This window comes from Spermophilus citellus, assembly GCF_964194105.1.
Source record: "Spermophilus citellus genome assembly, chromosome: 2".
Classification (NCBI taxonomy): Eukaryota; Metazoa; Chordata; class Mammalia; order Rodentia; family Sciuridae; genus Spermophilus; species Spermophilus citellus.
In genome coordinates this window covers 13,414,928-13,436,685 of record NC_138183.1, presented here as the reverse complement: position 1 = coordinate 13,436,685, position 21,758 = coordinate 13,414,928, and the positions used below count along the sequence as shown (strand labels likewise).

General features: G+C 55.8%; 1 protein-coding gene across 13 annotated transcripts in view; it reads left to right on the top strand.

The window, feature by feature from the left end:
- DAB2IP (DAB2 interacting protein) overlaps window positions 1-21,758 on the top strand; it is a 250,603-nt gene that overhangs the window by 55,861 nt on the left and 172,984 nt on the right. For 5 of the 13 annotated variants that reach the window (XM_081311391.1, XM_081311388.1, XM_081311385.1 and 2 more), the window contains exon 1: window positions 9,850-10,114. The exons of 3 other annotated variants lie outside the window; for them this stretch is intronic. In XM_081311391.1, the coding sequence (XP_081167517.1) occupies window positions 9,991-10,114 (124 nt within the window). In that variant the 5' untranslated portion in view covers window positions 9,850-9,990. Of the gene's footprint in view, window positions 1-9,849; window positions 10,115-21,758 lie in introns of those variants that run through there. 5 more of the 13 variants (XM_081311383.1, XM_081311386.1, XM_081311377.1 and 2 more) reach the window with 1 other exon arrangement.

Below are 21,758 nucleotides of genomic sequence, written 5' to 3'. Positions count from 1 at the left end.
CTGTAAGGGGACACCATGCCTATCAGAGACATAAGGGGATCTTTTAATCAGCTCAGACCTGATGAAGTCAGAGGGCTCCAAGACCAGGACAGAGGTGCCAATCAGGGCTGCTGCCTGGCCTGAGCTGACCCTTTGGGCCCCAGGCTGCAGACTGCATTTGGGAATCTGGGGAGACAGGCAGAGCTGGAGCCTGCACGGTGGCTCAGGGAGTGTGCAAGCTGCAGCCTGGGCCTCTGTCGGCCCTTCTGCACCACGAGGTTCATAACCCCTGCCTGCCTGTGGGCCCTGGGTTCCGGGAAAGAGAGCAAGCTGGAGTCTGGACATGGCCCCTTTGTCTCTGCTGAGGATTCCATGGGGAACTTAAGAGCCCACAGGTGGAACTGCTGGCTCACTCCTGTGACAACAGGAGGCAGAGACGGGAGGCTCCCATGGCAGGTTGAGACCTGTCTCAAAAGATAAAAAGAGCTGGGGCTGTCGGCCAGTGACAGGGCACCCCAGGGCTCAATCCCCACTTCTAAAGAAAAATACCCGGGGTACCCACTTCCTGCTGCATGAAAATTCAGGTTCCTGGAATCTGCCCCAGATTGGCTAAACCTGACTCTCTAAGGTGAGCCTGAGCATCTGCATTTTAACACGTGCCTCTGAAGGGTCTTTTGTTCTTTTTGGTACCAGGGATTGAACCCAGGGGCACTCAGTCACTGAGCCACATCCCCAGTCCTATTTTGTGTTTTATTTAGAGACAGGGTCTCACTGAGTTGCTTAGTGCCTCACTTTTGCTGAGGCTGGCTTTGAACTCATGATCCTCCTGCCTCAGCCTCCGGAGCTGCTGGGATTACAGGCGTGTGTCAACATGCCTGGCTCCCTGAAGTGTCTTAGAGTCTGAGAATTGTGCTTCTGGACTGTCGCTTTCTTTGCACCATGGAGAACAGGGCCATGGGTGGGGGGAGCCTTGCCAAGTCACTCAGCAGACTGGAGCCCTGAGCCGTGCCACTCAGGGGCTCACCCTGGGCACAGTCCTAGAGACACAGAAGTTCTGAGCAAGGGCTCCCCAGTCTGTCCCTCCCCATGGTGGAGCTTGGGGCGAGGACTTTGTCCCAGGGTGCCCCAGCCGGGCAGGGGCAGCCCTGGCTGCGGGTGAGGCTCCAGGCGGCTGTGTGGGCCTGGGCCTGGGCCTGGCAAGCCCAGCATTGGGGCGGAGGATGGGCCTGAGTGGGAGTCAGTGTGTGTGTGCATGGAAGTCCGCGTAAGGGTGGTGAGTGTGAGCGAGAGGGCACCAGGAGCGCACAAACTCGAGGTCAGGGAAAGCAGGCCCCGCAAGCTCTGAAACCACCTTCCAGCCTCCTCAGGCCTGGGCTACAGGAGAGAGGAGAGGGCCATCCATCTAAGGGCGGTGTAGAGGCCTCTGTAGCCCAGCTGCACCCCGGTGCTCTCAGGGGCACGAGGACAATTTGGGATCCTTGCCTGTGTCTTCTGGCATTTCAAATAAGGGTTAGCCAGAAGTCAACCCCCACACCTAACCCGGGATTATAGTCAGGAGTAGGTACCTGGGCCAGGAGCCCCGACTCCAGCCCTCGCCTACTGGCATCGTCTCACTGTGCCCACAGCTGCTGCTGGGAAAGGAGGCAGGACCCTGGGGTGCATGAGGGACCCCGGGCAAGTCCTGAGCCTCTTGAGTGCTGATTCAAGAGGGAGCTGACCACTAGATCCCTCACGGCCTCTGAAATCTACTTCCATCCTCCTTCCCTTCTTCTTCTCCTCTTCCTCCCCTCCCCCTCCTTTCTTTTTTCCTCCTTCTGCTCCTCCTCCTCCTTTTCTTTTGGAGACAAGATCTGGCTAAGTCACCCAGGCTGGACTTGAACTTGTGATCCTCCTGCCTCCGCCTCCGTGGAGTTGGGATTCTACGTGTGCATAGTCACACCCCGTGGCTTCTTCAGTTTCTAATAGGAGCACAGCTTCACTTTCAGACTTTCCAAGGGCAAGGAACTGGTTTGGTAGTGAGTTCCCCATGGCCAAAGGTGTGCTGGAACAGGCTGGGCAGACTTGGCTTCCTCTTAGGCCTTTGCCCGTGGTCAGGGCCATTCCCCCTTGAGCTCCATCTGTGTGTGTTCATCACTAACCACTAGGATAGCTTCATCTGGGGAATGGGCAAGTCCCTAGCCATGGGGACTGATTTCCAGGATGACCCTGAACTTGTTTTCCTTGGCCCCAAACTTTCAGCCACTTCCTGTTTGAGCAGGTGCAGAAACTGTAGTCCCCAGCCCTTCCTCCTCCCCCGGAGAATTTCCAGGCGAAGTGCTGTTCCCAGGGTTGGGGCAGAGTCTCACTGTTCTGACTCAGAAGGGGACCTGAGGGGAAAAGGTGGCAGAAGCTGTATTTGCTTCTCACCTATGTGGCCTTAGGATGTCACCGTGGGTTAGGTGGGATCCCATGGCTCTGGCAATGCTTACCCCTCCCCTGACACCTTCTGTGGCCCCCACTTGTATTCTGGATTAAGCGCAGAGACTGTGAGCGTAGTGTTCAAGTAGTGTTCAAGGTCTCTGAAAGACCCACCAGACCAAGCCCATTTTACAGGAGGGGAGGCTGAGGCCGTGAATGGGAGGAGGCTTGTCCAGAGGCAGAGAGCGGAGCCAGGGCATTTATTCATCCATTCGTGTGTCCTCTGAGCCACCCCCATGCCAGCTCCTGCACAGAGCCAGGAACTGCACCCCAGCCTCCTGACTGGCCCCGGACTGCCATGTGCACGAAAACCCTCCAGCCTGCGACACAGGGAGAAAAGCCCAGGTCCAGAGAGGCAGTCTCTTGTCCCTGGTCCCATGACTGCCAGTCTTCAAAAAAGAATGGGGACTTTGAGCCCATTTCCCTCCACTCACCTCCCTCATCAAACAAATGTCAGGTGCTGATCTGCGCTCTGGGGATGTGGCCGTGAATTGGGCTGAGAAGGGCCCGTCTGCATTAGAGTTTGGGGGAGATGATTGGTGGACACAGGTTACACAGATAAGATGGTTTCAGGAGGCTGTGGTCAGCTGAAGAAAACCCAATGAGGCAACAACGAGACATTGTGGGCAGATGTGGGGGAGATTAGGGCCTGAGATAAGGGGGCCGGGAAGGTCTTGAAGGAGTCATATTTGAGGCCTGAACAATGGGAAGGAGGTGACCATCTGAAGACCTGGTCAGCATGAAGGAGGTGGAAGGGACAGCAATGCAAAGAACCTGGGGTGGGACCACAGAGTCCAGAACCGTCTTAGCCAGTGGCTCCCCCAAAAAGCTGCTAGCAAGCTCTCTTAAGAATATAGATTCCTTGGGCCTTGTCCCCAAGATTGGATTCAGGGATGCTGGGAGTGGGGCCCGGTGGCGTCTGTTTCTGAATGCTCCAAGTGTAGTTCATGGGCATGTAGCCCCGCCCCACACCTCAGGCCTGTCTTAGGAGCTAGCCCCTCTTTTTATAATGGCAGAGTGAGGATCAGAGAGGGGCTGTGACTTATTTGAAGGTGCACAGCCACACAGCGACAGATCTAAGCCTCAAACCCAGATCTCCTCTCAGGGTTCTGTCCTTACCACTTCTTCTTTGCCCTTCTGGAGGGGCTGCCTGGACCTCGCCCCCACTTGGATCTCTCTCCATGGCTTTCCCCTGATCTCACCCCTCATGTAGCCTGCCCGCAAGTCCCCACCCCATGTTTGCTCCAGTCTCACAGCTGTACACACTGTCCCTAGTGAAACACTTTGCTGGCTCCCACCTCTGGGCCTTTGGCCATACTCTCTCCCCTCTCCTTCTCTGCTCTCTACCCAGTCACTGGTACTCAGCCTTCCAGCGCAATGCCAGTGCCTCTTCCTCCAGGCAGCCTTCCAGGACTTCCTCCTCCTCCTCTCAGTTCTCTCAGGGCTGATGCCAGACCGATGGACTCAGTCACCACTTTTCTAATGCTGCCACCTTCTCTCCCAGTCAGTCTTAAGTTGCTCTGGGTCAAGAACTGATCCGACCAGCTCTGGGCTGTCCTCTTAAAGAACCTACAAATGAGTGACAAAAGAAATAGCCCAGAGCGGGAGGTGCTGCCCAGTGTATCCCCAAGGCTTTAATCCGCTGTGCTCTTTGACCTTCCCAAGCGCTCATGGAGCGCTCATAGAGCTCCAGGGAATAGAGGTACAGAGACGTGAGGGCACTGATCTGGGATCACACAGCTAAAAGGCATTAGCTCCTCACTCCAAATCCCATGCCCTTCCAGCTCCCTGCCTATGCCAGAACTTCCTAGGAGCCTGCTACTGGGCCAGTTCAGCTGACCTCCTCATGAGCTCTGCAGAGACCTAGCCAGGCCCTGGGTCCTGGAGCCGAGGCCAGTGCCAACCATGAAATGGTTTGAAGATAACCAGGCAGGCCTGCCTGTGAAAGGGAGGGGGCTCCCTGACCTCACATTGGGACCATATGCCACCCCCTCTGGCCACCCAGTGGGGTGAAGCAATCTGGGCCCATCACTGGGTGAGGGGGAGGGGAAGAGGCCCAGAGACCTTGAGCCTCAGCCCCAGGCTGGGTCAGGGAGAAGGAGGGGCCTTGAGCCTGGCTGGGGCCCGGGGCCCACCTGGAACTTGGCAGAATTTCTGGGTCAGGGCAGGGAGAGGAAGTGCAGAGAGAGCGTGGCTCCAGGCCTGGCCATCTGGGCAGACACACCGGCTGCTGGGGGTGGGCAAGGGAGGGCCAGGACAGGCCGGAGAGTGGATCCCAGCCTCCCCAGGGCCACGGGATTGGACCCTCGGCTTGGGGGCAGCCAGCTTGGAGGGGAAGCTAAGGGGCCTGTGGGCAGAATGCACGGGCGCGCGACGGAAGGGCAGACACAGGCAGGCAGCCTGGGCAGCTGGATCTAGGTCCCCAGGGGGAGTCCTGGCTTAGCCTCTCCCCTACACGTGACCTTGGGAGGGTCATGCCCTCCCTTGACCCCGCCCCTTCACCCTCAAGGAGCCCTGCTGAGCACCCCCGCGGTGCTGGCGCTGGGTAAGAGGGCCATCCACCCTCTGTGACTGGGGGGTGCCCAGGGTTAGGCAGGGCCTTCCCGCAGGACGGTGCTGTCCTTCCCTCTGGGCCACGCTTTCCCAGCCCCTATCGTTTATCCTCAGGTTCTTTCTACATTTGGCGACCCAGGATTTTAAATAGGCCCTTGGTAGGCACCAGGGAGAAGCTCCTTTTCTCCGGGCTTCTGGAAGAGAGTTTGGGTTCTGGATCCTGATAGACTCTCGGGAGGTGGCCTGTGGGAACCTGAGGGAACAAGGTCCTAGGTCCAGTCCCCTGTGCTGCTTCCCAGCCCCACCCCAGTCAGAGCCCAGGCCTCTCCCCAGCTCCACTCCCAGCAGGAGGTGACTTGTTTGAAAAAGCACATTTCCGGAGGCTCTGTCTGTGTGTGTTCAAATGTCCCCAGTTCTGCCTGAGGTGAGAGGCAGAGCCCTCCGAGCCCAGGGTCATCTTGGCCCTGCTGTGGCCATTTTCTGCAAAGGATGTCATTAAATTTGTTGGTGGTTTTGGGGAGGCAGGTGGGGGTGGGGTGGGGGTGCCCTGTCTGGCCTCATGGGGCCTCTCTGCTCTCCCCTGCACAGGGCGAACTGGCCTCCAGCCTCCCCATCTCCCCAGTGAAGGTCCGCCTGCGGGTCCAGCCTCATTCTGAAGGCAGGATGGGTACAGGAAGGCGGCCTCTGAGGGCAGCGGCTGTGACCTGAACCCTCAGTGCCAGGCACCCCCCCCCATGCCCCTGTCTAGGGCTCTGAGGACAGAGGTGGAGACTGGCTGGAAGGCGGATGTCTACAGGACCGCCTGGCTGGGGACTTCCCTGCTTACCGCCCCCCACCCTTGTCCCGACAGGAAACCTGACAGGTCTGAGCCCTCCAGACACCCATTGTGTGGAGCCTGGTGTGGGTTGTTTCCCCAGTCAGGACTCCCGTCCCCCCAGCCCCCTGCTGTCCCTTGACCAGGGAAGTTTTGCACTGTTGCCCTTCCCCTGCCTCCACATTAAGTCCTGCTCAACTTTATAATGACCTTTGCTTTTGCCAGTTCCCTGGGTTCAAATCCTGGCTCCTTGTGTGACCTTAAGGAACTTACTCTCTTTGTGTCTCCACTGTTTTTTACAAAAACAAAACAAAAAACATCTGTCCACTGGGGTTGCCGTGAGATTAAGTGAGACAATGTGTGTGGAATGCCAAGAGCAAGATCTGGGGCAAGGCACCTGCTAAATGCAGTCCAGCTACCTAGTATTAAAGCCAAACTCTGCCCTCAGACAAGCCCTTCGAGGTCCAGCTCAGGCCTCTGTGCTGTTGGGAAGTCTTGGTTTCTGTGATCCCCTCCATGCATGGCCATCTCTCCTCCTTTGGAGAATCTAGGTTTTGAAGATAGATACCTGGTTGCCAATGGTGGTGTTTCCCAATACAACAGGGTCCCTCAATGTAGTCCAGGCCCTTTCGCCTTGTGCTCTGCTGAAGGAATGGGTGATCCGTTCCAGTGCTCAAGGAAAAACTGCTTTATGGGCAATTTAAGGCTTTTCAAAGGTAAATTTGGCCATATGATTTTTTTTTTCTCCTGGCTCTCTGACTTTCAACCTAACATCTCAGGAAGAGGCGCCATCGCAGGGAGGTAGCGCTAGCCCCCTTGCGTCTGCAGCACCTTCTGACCTGCCCCTCCTTGGCCCCTGGTGAATCCGGACTTCTCAGCCCAGCTCTAAGGCACCCCCATCTCCTTCCCAATGGTGTAATTCTACTTGGTGTTGAGTTTTCTGCCCAGAGGGGAATTCTTTGTGTCCATCAGTCCTGGGCCTTCCCAAGAGCCTGGTGGCAGTTGTCCTATAAAAGGGGAAAGACCAGAGGTTGGAAAGAGCCTTGGAGGCTGGATGGAGGAGTGAGACAGGACCTGCAGAGGGGGTGGCTGCTTTGTGGCAGAGGTAGGTGCTCTGACGGTGTTGGGGTTGGGTGACTGAGTAGTGAGACCTAGTTCCCTGCCTGGGATTTATTGAACGCACACATTTCTAGGCCCCATTCAGACCTACCAGACCAAGTATCTTGAGGAAACCTAGGAATATGCCTGTTGGATAAGCTGGGGTGATTTGGGGGCTGCAGTCTTGACCCCCACTCAGAGCAGCATGCTGTGGAGTGGGGAACTGGACCGACTCAGGAGCCCCTCTGGAGGTGGACCAGGTGGGAGAACTGGACTTTTAGGCCGGGGGCTCTTGGATCAGGCAGGGCCTGGGAAGCCTGTTCTGCCTGAGGCAATCATAGGGGGCTGCCCCTGGTGTGTGTGTTGGCCTGATGTCTGTAGGTCTGTCTGTCAGCCACAGGAAGCAGTGGAAGGGATGGACCAGGCTTTTCAGGTGCCCCTCCCATAGCCTAGGCTGTGTCAGGATAGGGAGCTGTTCGGGGGAGGAGGCCTGGGGTTCCTGTTCACAGCAGGAGGTGGGGGTGGCCGAGGGGGTGGGTGGCTAGCTCCACCAGCAGGATCCATTCCAGATGCTCTGCTGGGGCTTCCAGGGAGCTGTCTTTGTCTGCCTGCCCACCACAGGGTCCTGGGCCAGGAAGGCCAGGCCTGTAGATCCTGCCCTTCCCCCTTCCTACACAGCACCCAGCCACCAGGGTAAATAGCCATGCTATCCCAAAGCCAGGAATTCACTAGCTGACTCCCCTCCAGGCAGCTAGACCAGGGGTCTAGGTCAGGGGTACCAAGCCTCTAGGTAGGCAGGGAAGCTGAGGTACAGAGGACCGCAGATGCTGAAGCAGAGACTGGGCCAGACCTTTGGAACCCTACTGTTTACAGATGAGATCCTGAGATGGGCTTGCTCCCTCCCGCCCCGCCACACAAGGGTCTGAGGCTGCCAGTTGGGGGGCAGGCCAAGACCACTTGTCCCCAGCACTAGTCAGAGTTAGCAGCAAGCTTCCGAGCTTCCATTCCCTCAAAGGAGCTAGAACTGGGCCAGAGGAGCTCCGGCCTTGGGAGCAAGATTGTCGTCCCCACTCTGAGCTGGACTTCCTGGGGCTCCTCATCCTGCAAACTGGTGGAGATTATTTGTCCTCTGGAAGTGTCGGGGTGTAACTGGGTGGCTTCTGAGCCCCACCTGCATGGGAGGTGCTCCTCTGGGCTCTGGTGCTTGGGCCGGAGGAGGCGCCTGCAAGGAAGGCCCACAGCTTGGAGAGGCACCTAGCAGCTGGGTGCAGGCTCTACCTGGGGTCTCTAAAGCCGTTCCTGTGCGTTTCTGCTGTTGGAATGAGATGGAGCAACGCTTAACCCAAAGAAGGCTACTGATGTCCCCGTGGACACTGTGGTTTTCCATCTTTCTGTGGGATTGGCCATTATTCTGGGAAGAGGGGCCAGGGGAGTTGATGGCTCTGGACTCCCCAGACTGGGTTTGAAGGAGCCTTACCCTTCCCGCCCCTCCCCCCTGGTCCTGGGAAGGCGCCTGGCTTCCAGCTGTGGTCCCAGCTCCTCCTGACCTGGGCCCTCCCTCCACGCTGAGGAGCTAAGGAGGGGGCTTCCCCAGTGAGGAGCAAAACCTGGCCCGGATTCCCACCAGGCTGCCCACCCCTCCAGGCCCCACCTTCCCTTCCTTTCTGGAGGGAGACACTCAGACAGCCTCAGACACTGACCTGCCACCCCTGAGTGTGCATGTCCACAGCCCCAGGCCAAGGCCCCTTGCCTCTGTCACTTAATGAGTGACTGATGGAACTCAGACTTCCCTTCGCGGCCTCAGTTTCCCCTTCTGTCCTTGAAGGGAGGAGCTCAGATAGGTAGTTGTTTTAATAATTTAAAAGATAAATGTTGCTGAGGGGAGAGAGAGAGATTGCTGATGGCTCGGATGGTCAGGGAGGGCTACAGGACCTAAAAGGGTGGACTTGGGCTCCATGGAGAAATGGAGGCAGGAGGGTCCCTGGTGGGTGTAGAGCAAAGAGAAGGGAGAAGCAGGTGGAGATGAGGCTGACGGGTGGTCTGGTTGGGGCCAAATATCAAGGAAGGAAGTTTGGACTTGTTTCCCTTACACTTTGGGGAGCCAAGGAAGGTTCTTGAGCTAGAGAGTGAGAGACTTTGAGAAAGTTTTTCAGGCAAAGCAATACAGAGAGTGGGGTTGGCACTTTCCCTTCTCAGCTCAGCTTATGGTCCCCAGAGTAGCCTGGGGATCATTTTGCCCTCCCCTCAGGCCTGCGGAGCTGCTGAGCATGCCCAGTGGGAGGACGACTAGGGATCTGTGATGGTTTATTTGGGGAAGGGTCCAGATCAAAAGGAACAAAATGTACAGCTTTGGCAAAGCCCCCTGAAGTTCCTGATAGTCTGGACTCTTGTGTGCTTGAGATACACACTGTCATCTTAATGATGTAGGAATACTGTTTGTGTTGGACGGCAGCCTTTAAAATGGAGAGATTAGACAACTATCCTGCAGAAAGGGAAGGCTTTCCACTTGCCTGGGACGCGGGCCTGTGGAGCTGTGTGTTTGCGGGAGGGTTTTCAGCCCAGTTCCTTCCCTTGGGACAGGAACCAGCCTGGGCCATCAGCCTCTTTGGGACCCTAATTTAAGGTGGCTGTTCCCGTAGCACGGTGCCCGTCTGGCTTCCCAGCAGGCATCTTTCCGGGCCGCGCACACGCGGGGTGTGCACCATTCACACCTGCCCGCGCGCTGGGGTGCCCCTTGCGCTCCGCGGGGGGGGGGGTGCACCCCTCCAGGGGTCCCGCCTGGGGTCGGGGGCACTCCGGGCCGCCTGGCCCGGCTGACTCCAGGCCGGGATTTCTCCCGCACTGACTTTCCGGGCCGGTGCCAGCCCGGCCTCCCGGTCCCCAGCCCCCGCTGCGGGGCCGGCTGCTCGGGGGAGGGACGGGGAGGCGAGGGAGGAGTTTGGGCGACTTTGTGGGGCAGCCTGGGCCTCGGCGGCGGCCGCGGCGCAGCGCAGCGCGGGAGAGTGCGGGGCGCCCGCCGGGCGGTCCGGAGCGGCCGATGGGGCCCGAGTGAGCGCCCAGGCCCGGCCCGGTGCCCGGCGGGCGGCAGCATGTCCGCGGGCGGCAACGCCAGGAAGAGCACCGGGAGGTCCTCCTACTACTACCGGCTGCTGCGGCGGCCCCGGCTGCAGCGACAGAGGAGCCGCTCCCGCAGCCGGACCCGGCCTGCCAGGGGTAGGCGCCACCCCGACCCAGACCCCGGGTCCTCCCTACCGAGGGCCTGGGGCCCAGGGACCCAGGGCCCCCTCCGCTCCTCGCCGGGACCCTAGTCCGCCTGATGTGCATGGCCCCAGCTTGCCCCTATCCTGCTTCTTGGGGAAGTCGAGGCCCTGCGAGGACAAGGGACACTGGGATCCGGGGCCTCTTTCCTCCGCCTTTCAGACCGCACCTCCTTAGTGGAGAGGGTCTGGGCTCCCCTCACCAGGCTGCGCTGCCCAGCCCCAAGCTTAGCCACCATCCGGCCCTGAACTTCTCTCTTTCTCAGGGACTTAACAGCTCCCCACCTCTTTGGTGGAGGGACAGGTGAGGTGAAGGAGTGGAGCCTCTGTCCAGGACCCCCCTGAGGGGTCCTTGCAAAGGTTCCTCTTCTGAGCAGCAGGACCAGGCGGAGGGGGAGGTGTGCCCCGCATTTTCTCTTCCAGTAACAGGATCCTCGGCTGGAAATGCTGTGATCCTGGGGACTTCCTTCCCTGGCTAGGTGGGAGGGAGGCCCCTGGGAGGCGGAGGGCAAGGAGCCCTGGGAAGGCTAGAGCCCTGCAAAGCCCCATGGGGGTGTCCCTGAGGTTGGAGGGAGGAGGGGGCCAGGTTATCTTGGGGAGCGGGCAGGCTGGCTCTGTGTCTAGCCTGACCGCAGAGGGGTTTGAGCAAAGGCCATGCCCAGTCTGGCAGGCCCAGGGGGTTTAGATTCCCACCGGCCTGTGACCTGGGTCCCCTTGTCCCTGAACTTCAGTTTTCTTGTCAGTGTGAGGATAGATGAGGCAGACAGGCAGTTCACATTTGGTCACTTCCCCCCAGAATGGGGAAGACTTTTCCCTCAGTCGGGGAACAACGATGTACAGGGCTTCTTCAGGAAGTAGTGAGTTCCCATGCACACAAGAGTTCAAGTTCAAGGCTGGGTGTGTGCACAGGTGTGTGCTGGGAGTTCTATACCTGTGGGTCTCTCAAAGCCAGTGATTCTCCTCTGCCCTTTACCTTTCCTGAAATGGCCTCAGGCTACTCCCAGGCCCCAGATTTGGTGTGGGAGACCAGAGATCTGGGTTTAAGCTTTGTGACTTTGTGACTTCAGTGCCTCAGTTTTCTCAGCCATAAAATGGCAGTAGCTGTAGGTGAAGGATTCCTGGAGGAGACAGTTTCATGCTGTGAAAAATGGAAATTGTACAAATGTCCGGTCATGTTCTGGCCACCAGGAGCTCTCCTGCACACACCCTGACCTGTTCTATGGGATGCTCCATCCTTGACTGCAGGTGTAGGGAGTACCCAAACTCCTCCTTCCGTTCAACCAGATGGTGCAGGGGACCATCTATGTGTCAGGCTGTCACCTGAGATCCAGCTCCAAGGCCCGAAGGGTGCCTGAGTTCTGCTTGGTGTCCCATCCTCCTCACAGCCTTGCTGGGAGTGGGAGGGGACTGTCCTGGAACAGAAGTCTATCTGGGGAAATCAGAGTGCTTCACAAAGGAGGTGACATTTGGAGCATGCCTCATCGGATGGATCGGATTTCCTTTGGCAGGGGAGTGAATGAGTCAGGTCTGGGTTCAAATCCCACCTCTGCAGAAAACTATCCTTTGGCTAGTTACTTCTCCAGGCCTCAGTGACCTCGTGTGATAAATTGAATGCAGAAAGCTGGAAGCCTGTGCCTGGCTAGGGACACACATGAGTGTGAACTGTTGTCCTTTCCCTGCTAGAAGGAACAGTGTGCGGAAGTCAGGAAAAGGACAGTGTCTTGTGTGTGGACCTAGTTCATTCATCCTGTGATGGGGGAGGGCAGTGGAGAGGAGGGAATAGCAGGGGACAGAGTTTGGCCCTAATCAAGGACCTTCAGTGATGGGGAGTCACTGCTGGGTGAGAGCTGCAGGCAGGGTGTGAGGCAGAGGCTGGGCTCCTGCCCACCTTGGCAGAGGTGTCCAGTGCCGCCACAGCCCTCCTTCCATGAAACCCCAGCACTTGACCCTGCTCCAGGGCCACTCCCCATCTTGAAGACAGAGCCCTGCCCAGGTGATAGCTCAGGCTGGGAAACCACTCTTGGCCTTGAGGGATACCCTTTTCCCCATGGTCCTTGGGGTTTGGCCCCATGGTGGTGGCACCAGACTCCAGAGGAAGGGTGGTACACAGCACCTCAGCCTGGGTCTGGCCCTCTCTGGTCTCTGCCACTAGCACCGAAGGAAACCAACCAGGAACTCAGGCTGTGTGTGCTCTGAAGTAGGAGAGTTCAGGGGATGTGGTTGGTGACAGGGACCTCCAGATGGCCAGGCCAGCACCTCGGAAGAGGGAGGCTCCCTATCCCTCCCTGTCCCCTACTCCTTCTCTGAATGGAGGGGAGGGGGCACACTGCTCACTTGAGAGCAGAACACTGTCCCTGGCAGGACTGCAAATGAGGGACAGGGCTGCAGCCACCCAGGCTTGACCAGTGTGGGGCAGACAAGCTAGGCTGTCCCTTGCCCTGGGCCTTGGTGTCCTCGTCTGAAGAATGAGAATGGGCACAGCGAGCCCCGTGGTTGTTTATAAAGCTTGATGATAACAAGAGGCCAGAACTGGTGATCTTTGCATGGTGAGGGTCATCTGGCCATATCACATTGTACCTTGTGACCCTGGGTCCTCTTGAAGGCTGGGCACGGCCCATGAATCTGAGGGGTCTTGTCCCTAGAAAAGTGTCACCAACCAGTGTCTGCCCACCTACCTGCACTGGGGTTAAGGACAGCTCTGTCCTTTCCCCTGACCCTGGATAAATTCATGGCCCTTCATTTGGCCAGCAAATACCTTTTGAATACCTACTGTGTGCTGGGCTTCTGCCTGGGTGCTGAGGGTACATGGAGATGAATTGCCCTCTCCAAGCCCCTGTTAGTTGGGGAAGCCAGCTTTGGGGGTGCACTGGGGCACGGGGCCCTTTCTGGGGAGTTGAGCAGTGATAGGAGACATACGGGCTCTCCTCCCAGCTCAGCCATGACCCCTCTGGCTCTGGTACATCCCGGGGCCTGGGGAGCTGTGTGCCTTTCCTGTTAGGGCCTGCTGGAGGCTGTGGGCCTCAGGAGGGGGCCCCAGGAGCCTGCAACACACTTTGTAGAATGAAGGCCAGGGGCCACACAGTGGAACCCGACCTCCTGAGGAGGTGCCCCCCGCCAAGGCTCAGAACATGGCAGTCGGGTGATCCGGTTGCTGGGGATGGCCTGGAGACGCAGTGAGGCACAGAGGGGCTATGGCTCGTCCACGGCCACCTTCATGGAACTGAGTGTGAAACCCACAGCTGCTGGCCTCTAAGATGGCGGCAGAGTTGGGGAGCTTGTTGGATGCAGCTGGTTCCTACCTGGGAGCCCTGGGCAGGGAAGGACCCCTAAGCAACCGCAGCAAGCACAGGGGGCTGGGGCCTTTTCAGGGGGTCCTGGCTTCAGTGAGACCTGCTGAGAGCCTCTGGGGCAGCAGCGTGGACCCCCTGAGCTGGGCAAGACTGGGAAAGCCCCGAGGTTGGGAACTAGTTGTATCCTGTGGTCCTTAACCCTCAAATGTCCCCCGGAGGCCCATGCAGAGTTTTGGCTTTGCCTTGGATGAGACTGCTGAAACCCTTCTACCCTCTGCCACCTCTCTGGTCCTCTGTTCCTGCTAGGACACAATCCTGCCTCTGGGACTTGAACCCAGCTTCTCCAGACCATCCTCACCCTTACATACCTTAGGATGTGGGGAGCTCACTCCTATCATGGGCTGTGGTAATGTTTAAAATGGTGCATCCTGTTTGCCGAGTGTCACTCAGCTCCCATTGGTGAGATTAACTCAGCACTTGTCTTACCTCTTTAATGCCAAGAACAATGCCATGAGGTAGATACCAGTATTATCCTCATTTTACAGATGAGGAAACTGCAGCCCAGAGAGTGAGATCCTTGCCTACGGTCGCACAGCTCAGAACTGATGGAGCCTCACTCTGCCCAGCTCCAAATCCTGAGCAGGCAGAGCTTGAGGTCAGACCTTGGCTTTGGTAAGGCCTCCTGCTCTCTTCCTATATGGTTTGCACAGTCAGCAATTCCATCTGCTGTTCATGGCCATCACTTCCTACAATCCTGGCTGTCACTTGTGGGGGGAGGCAGGGGAAGGGACTCGGTGGGCCATCTGTAGGTAGTCATTCCTCCTGGTTGGTTCCTCTACCTATGTGGAATAGCCCAGGAGGGACCCCTCCTTTCCCAGGCCCAGCCCCTGTGCCCCTGTACCTAGTTCTCATTCATATTTTGCTACCGGCCCATTTCCCTGTGCTGTTCACAGGTCCCAGGGCTTCAGCCCTATTTCTCCCCTAAGTTCCTGAGTGATGAGTGGAATGTTCAGGGTCCCCTGGGGTGAAGCCCACTCCCCAGAGCTCTCTAGGTCCTGAGGGAGGCTGGAGTTGCCAGTTAACCTGCTGGAGTGCCAGCCACTTGGCCTTGGTGTTCCTGGACTGTCCTCATCCCCTCTAATAACAATAGCTCCCTTTCATCAAGCTGCATGTGGGCCAGCCCTGTGCCGGGGACCTCGCCATCTCGCATCAGAGGTTAACTCTCCACCCTCCTTGAACCTGGGACGGTTACATTGGTAGGTGAGGAAATGGCTTAGGATGGTATAGGTTAGGTGTGAGGTTAAAACCGAGGCCACTGGGCTGCAAGGCTGTGCTCAGAGCCGCCCTGGGAATCTCAGTGCAGACCACCTTCTTTGGTCGGTGTGACTCAGAGTGTGATGGACCTGGGGTGTTGCTTGCTCTTGATCTCAGCAGAGTAGGTGCAGCGGTCTGGTTCCTGGGAGCTCGGTCTCTGCCCGCTTTCATTCTGCTTCTGTATTTACTGAGACCCGGTGGTAAAGAGAAGGACAGGGAGCCTGCTTTGCTCTGCTGCTGATACTGGGGGTCCCTTTGACAGCTGGGAAAACTGAGGCCCAAAGAAGCCGTGGCCGCTTGCCTGAAGTTCCCTAAAGATGCTAAGGAAAGATGGGGTCCGGAACCCAGACCCCTTTGCATCTTATTTCAAGTCTTGGTTCCCTTTGTCCCTTTTTCCTAAGATTAGCACAGAGAGGGAAACTGAGGCAGCCGGGTTTTCTTTGTTGTTGTTGGGTCTTCTCAGCTGGGGGGTGGAGCTCCTGTGTAACTGGACAGGGACACGCTCACATCCTGGACTCCATACGTGTTTTGCTTTGGAAATGACATGCAGCCTTTTGACTATTTTTAAAAGAAAAGCAACGCTGTGATATTTCCCTTGCACCTTCCTCTCGGGGCCACTTGGTTAAATGTCAGGAAAGGGAGAGTATTTCCTGGTCAGGAACATTCAGAGCTTGCTGGGAGCTGAAGTTTTGTTTTCCGTTAAGTAGGTATTTGGGGAGTCGGCTCCCGCCCCCCCCCCCCCCCCCCCCCCCGCCATTCCCGGGAAGTTTGGGCCTGACGGTGCCGGGAGGGGGGGTCTGAGAACGAGCAGGCGAGCTGGTAGTGTTTGGGAGCCGGCTCTAGGAGTGGCAGGGTGGTTATTTTTAGCCATCCCCATCCAGTAGAGGCATTTCAGCGTTTGTTCAATATTTAATTATCCATCTGAAATTGGCCCACGTGGCCTTGGGTTTGGAAGCGCCTCTCTGTGCTCTGATTTCCTCTGATTGCATAAATAAGGAAGCAAGGGGGATGTCAATGGCCTTCCAAATAATAATGGGGGAAAAGTAGACTCGGTAACTTGCAACAGACAGTGTTGGGTTTAGGGTCCAGACGTGCCCTCTGGACCTAGCAGAACGAGGGCGCCCACGAGGCTGTGGGCCCTGCGCCGCTGGGTCTGTGCAGTCAGACTTCACAGCTGCCTGAGTGTATGGGAAGCGGGTTTCCCAGCGTCACCCCATTCCTGTGTTGACTTTGACAGCTGCTGGGTATCCGCACGGTGGTTTGGGGGATTTTTCTTTTGCAAGTCTTGTTAGCTTTTATTTCTCTCTTCCCTCTGACAGGCAGGAGAGTATTGGCGGCACCCGGGCTGTGTGATTTCTTTTTTGAGGCCCGTGGAGGTGATGGGCTGACATGGCTGTGAATGGAAAAGGCAGAGTGCAGGCAGGAGGATGTGGGGGTGTGAGCCTGGCGCCCCTCCCCAGAGCTGCTGGCTGAGGAGCTGGCAGGCAGATGGGGCTCCTTCCTGGTGTCCTCCCCTTGGTATGGAGAGTTGTGGAGCTTGAGTTTAGAGACTGGACACCAATAAACTGGCAATCTGGAATAATCTTAGGGGGAAAAAAAGTGATTTTCTTTCCACTTATACATCTATTCTGGGGACACTGATTTTGGTTCAGGAGTGTGGCCAAGGCAGGGGTCCTGAATGGGGCCAGGTGTACTGTGTGACCTCAGACAAGTCACTGAATCTCTCTGGGCTCAGAAGCATACCTAACAACTAGATGCAGCACAGTGTCAGATATCATTGTGGACTGAGTGACTTGTCATTTTTATCTGTCCATCCAAAGTCTGAGGGGCTGGTTACAAATCTGTTAGGACTGATGTAAAGGTACAACAAGACACCTGTGGGGATTAGAACCATCCAGATGGTTCCTCGGCATCCCCAGAGGCTGCTACAAGTATAACTGCTATTGAGAGCAGCAGGGCTTTCGTGAGTCACCTACTGTGTGCAGGCTCTGGGCCAGGGGCTGCCATGATATGACGATGTAGCCAGCCCCTGCCTGGTGGCGCTCAGAGTCCCAGGGAAGGTGCTGTGATCAGGTTAGCAGATGGTGTGATGGGGAAGACAGTCAGGGCCTTGAATGGTGACCAAGAGGCGTGGCCCCCGCCACCAAGGAAGGACTTTGAAAGTAGCAGTAACGCGATGATGGTGACCTCTGTTCCTTGAGTGCCTGCGCAGTGCCGGCTGCTCTCCCGAGCCCTTTATAAGCACCATGGCGTACAGTCCTCGTGGACACTGTTACCTGCTCCCTTGTGTGGAAGAGAAAACTGCAGGTCAGGGTGGCCGAGTGGCTTGCTTGCCATCACCCAGCAGCCGAGTGACAGAGTCCGGTTGGTAGCCCTCCCTGTACTTAGGAAAAAGGACTTAGCAACCAGCAAGCCTCCCTGGGGTGGGGTGGAGGCTAGGGTGGGCAGCAGAAACCACCGCGACTGTCGGCCACCCAGTGGTCCGAGCTGGCACAGGGAGGGAGGGACAGGAGCAGTTTGGAGTGGGCGTGGCCATGGCCTCTGGGGAGGTGTCCTGGAGGTGGGGCCAGAGGTCTTTCCACTCCTCAAGGATGTGCAGAGACATGGGGTGGGGCAGAGAGGCTGACAGGTTTGGATGGGTGAACTCAGGGGACTAGTGCTGGATTCCTGCTGCCTATAGTCCCTGGCCTGCAGCGGAATCACAGCCCCAGGCCACCCCGTGAGCTTCCCGCGCCACCCACCTCACTGCAGTAACCCGCTTCAGTTCCTCCCCTTCATTCTGAGGTGGTGGTCTTGGGAGTCAGAACATTTTTTAAATGAAGTATTAGGCGGCCATCTTTGTATTTGGCAGGACAGACGCTCAGGGCCCGTGTTGCCCACTCCTGCCTCATGTTGCCCCGTGTTTGTTTTTTTTTTTTTTTAATAAAAAAGAAATTTTGTTTATTTATTTTTATGTGGAGCTAAGGATCGAACCCAGTGCCTCACATGGGCCAGGCAAGCGCTCTACCCCTTAGCCACAGCCCAGTCCTGCCCTATGGTTTTTATTGATAATAAATAAATGAACGGGTTCCTGAGATTCCCAAAGGATAGGAGCCTGGCACTCCTAAGAAGCCAGGGGTCACCTTTGAGGCCAGAGGGCTTGGAGCTGCTGGTGGGATCAGGCTTTTGGAAAGGTGTAGGGAAAGGTCAGGGGTCAAGGCGGAGAGGGTGGGGTGGGGTGGGGGGGGAGAGGGGGCCCAGTGGCCTGCTCTGGATGCTGGTGCTGCGGCCTGTGGCAGGTGGAAGGTCCTGGAGCTGGGGTGGTCCAGCAGCTGGGGCGGGGTGGCAACATGCAGCCCTGGATGGCGGGTGAGGGGGTCTGGGAAGAGCTTGGGGGTCCCATGTGCCACCCCCACCTCGGATCAGGACCTGCTCAGGGCTGTAGGCTTAGCCGCACACAGGGTGAGGCCCAGCACCTCCCCCCACCAGCAGCCGCTCCCAGGCCTTCAGGGAGCTTGACCTTCAGAGGACTCTGCCTGCAGAGGAAGGGCCTGAGTGTGCCTCGCCTGGAGGGGACCGGACAGCTTCACAGGGACATTCCAGAAGAGGCTCTTGTGTGTTACTGAAAGTCCTTGGTGGTGGTGTGGGGGACAGACCCCCAGTTATGGGCCACACTCCTGCATCTCCTCTTTTTTTTTCCCTCTTTTTAAGGACCCCCCCCCAATTCTGAAAAGGACAAAAATAATAGCTATCTGTCATAGAAAAAGAAGCAAATAAAAATCGTCTTTAATCCCAACACTCACCGAGAAGTTCTGGGAACATTTGGGGATTATTTCCAGCCTTTCCCTTTCTTTCCTTAAGTTTTTGAAAATCCTAAAATATTTGGAAAGCAGGGAAAATCATTGTGAATGGCATTGCAGGTATCACCTCTCAGACGTCGCTCCCCTCCCCTCCCCTTCTCTTTCTTAGACACAAAATGACTGAGAGACAGCAGGAGTCATTAAATGGCCCACAGGTCAGACCTGTTCCACGCCTATTCTCACATGGCTTGGGAGCTAGAAATAGTTTTTGACATTTTTAAATGATTGGAATGAAAATTAAAAGAAGATTGATCTTTAAAAGATTTTTGGTACTGGGGATAGAACCCAGTGGTTCTTAACCACTGAGCCACACCTCAGCCCTTTTAAATTTTTATTTAGAGACAGGGTCTCAGTAAGTTGCTTAGGGCCTCGCTAAGTTGCTGAGGCTGGTTTTGAACTTGCCATCCTCCCGCCTCAGCCTCCCAAGCCACTGGGATTAACAGGTGTGCGCCACCCAGCAAGAATAATATTTTTAACGTGTGAAATTCAAGTTGAAGTGTTCATAACTAAAGCTTTATTGGGACATAACCTTGTTCATTCATTTATAAATTGTCCCTAGCTGCTTTTCATGCTGAAAAGATGGCCTCTCAAGCCTGAAATATTTGCTGTCTGGCCCTTTAAGGGGAAAGTTCCCTGGCCCCGAGATGCAGCTGTAGCCTGGCTCCTTCCTCAGGAGTGAAGCCAGCTGCCTAAAGACGGTGTGTATCTTGTCTGCGCTTTTATTTCACTACATGTGCATTTGCTTCCAAATGTGTAGTATTGCATTGTGTTTTAAAAACAGACAGAAATCACACACAGCAGAGAGAAGCGCACAGGTACCTTAAGGAGCCCTTATTTTCCCCAGTTCCAGCAACTCAATGAATGTCAACTCCGCTGGTCCTGGAAGAGGCCTGCAGCTGTAGAGAAAGGGGCACAGGAGAAAACAGGAATGAAATGGAGAGGGTCCTCCCACTGAAGACTCAAATTCCTAGAAGTCCTCAGAGAGTGTAGGAAAGAGAAGCCTTCAGGCCAGTGCTTTGGTGTGCCAGGAATTTCAGGGTTCTGAAAGAATGGGAATTTGGGGGGTGGGTACCAGGGAGTGAATTCAGGGGTGCTTAACCACTGAGCCACATCCCCAGCCCCTTTTTTTGTATTTTATTTAGAGACAGCGTCTCACTGAGTTACTTAGGGCCTCACTAAGTTGCTGAGGCTGGCTTTGAACCCATGATTCTCCTATCTCAGCCTCCCAAGTTGCTGGGATTATAGGCATGAACCACGGTGTCCGGCTAGAAGAGTGGAAATTCTTTGTAAATGAGAGGCTTCTCTGGATGAGGAGTTGGGAGCATGTGTTGTTGAGAGCGACTCTTAGTAGCTGAAGCAGCGGGGTAGAGCTGGTGACAGGGTCTATCCACAGGCGTTACACTGAACTAGTGGTTTTCAACCAGAAGTCGAGGTACTAGGCCTTGCCCTGGCCTTTCTGACAAGCTCTGCACAGGATCCTGGGATACAACAGGAAAGAATGAGTCTTCTCCTTCCCACCTCCTGGGCACCAGCTCTAAGTCTGACCCCAGGTCCTCTCTGAGGAGATGCTGTGCCCACCTCTCACCAAGGGCTGAGGATCTTCAGGACGGGGACGGCTGTCCTGCACACCGAGCCCTCCATGTGGTCCCCGTGCCTCTCTCCCACCAGAGTCCATCCCCCACACTCCAAAAGCAGGGGATCGTGTTGTTTGCACCCCCTGACTGTGAACCACACTCTGGGGTTGGAGACAAGTTGAACTCTGGTCCCAGTTCCATGCAGGAGACAATGAACTGTCACAGTTTGGAGGCCTCAAACCAACACGGTGAAAACAAAATGTGAGATCCCCCCCCCCCCTTTCTGCCTTGTAGCTGGGGTGACTGGAGGCTGGGCTGGGGGCAGAGATGGCTGGGGAATGTGGTCAAGAGCCCAGGGCAGAGAGGACATCTGGCGTCCTGAGTGACTGGGGACCCATGGTCCTCTCAGTCATCTCTGCACCGTGGTTTCTTTCCTGCCTTGAGGCAACCCCCAGATTCAGAGATCCCTGGGCTCCTTCCCTGGATTGCGATGTCAAAGTCAGCTTCCTCCTGTTAAAGTTGGGGCTGATGCTTCTTATCTCAGGAGTCAGTTGTAAGATAGAAACACACACAGCACAGTCCCTGCGTCTCTAAATTGGTTTCTCCACCTTATTACATACAGATAGCCAGTTGTTCTACCGTGATTTGTTAAAAAAAAAAAAAAATCTCATCTTTTACTTATTTTCAAAAGCCAACTGACCACATGTGTGCGGGTCTACTTCTGGATTCTCTGTGCTGTTCCATTGATCTGTGCACTTATCCTTATGCTAATACCTCACTGTCTTCTTTATATTAGCTCTATTTTGAAACTGTAAAGTACAACTTGAAACCAGTTAATGTAAGTCCCTTAACCTTTTTCTTCTTTCTCAAGCTTGATTGGCTATTCTAAGTCCTTAGCTTTGATATCTAAATTTAAAATTGAGCTTTTCAGGGTCTTTGAGAAGCTTGTTAGGATTTTGACTGGGATTGCATTGGCTCTGTAGGTCGGTTTGGGGAGACAGGCTGTCTTAACAGTACTGAGTCTTCCAATCCTTGAACATGGTCCATTTATTTAGATCTTGGTTAATACCTTTTAGCAGCATTTTAAAAAAATTATTAGTTTTGTACGTGTTAAAGTTGTTAAGTATTTTTCCACGATTGATTGTGCATGGGTGGTGTTGAGAATTGAGCTCAGGACTTTGCATTTATGCATTCGGCCACTGAGCTGCATCCCCAGCCCTTTAAAAAGTTTTACTTTGAGGCAGGGTCTCACTAAGTTGCTCAGGCTGGCCACAAACTTGTGATCCTCCTGCCTCAGGCCCCTGAATAGCTGGGATTACTGAAGTAGCTGCGATTGTAGGGAGTAGCTGGGATAGCTGGAGTAGCTGGGATCGTAGGGAATAGCTGGGATTACAGGTGTTCATCTGATGCTCTTTGTTGATCACTGTGAAGCGTCTGAGATGTTTACCCAATTTGTGGGCTAATGAGTTAGCCTGGTAGAATTTTATGGGTGCTGGCAGAAGGCAGGAGATACCTGCATGCATCAGAGATGAAGGACTGTGACTCATGGCCTAGGAGGCAGCATGGGCTTCACATCTGCCTTG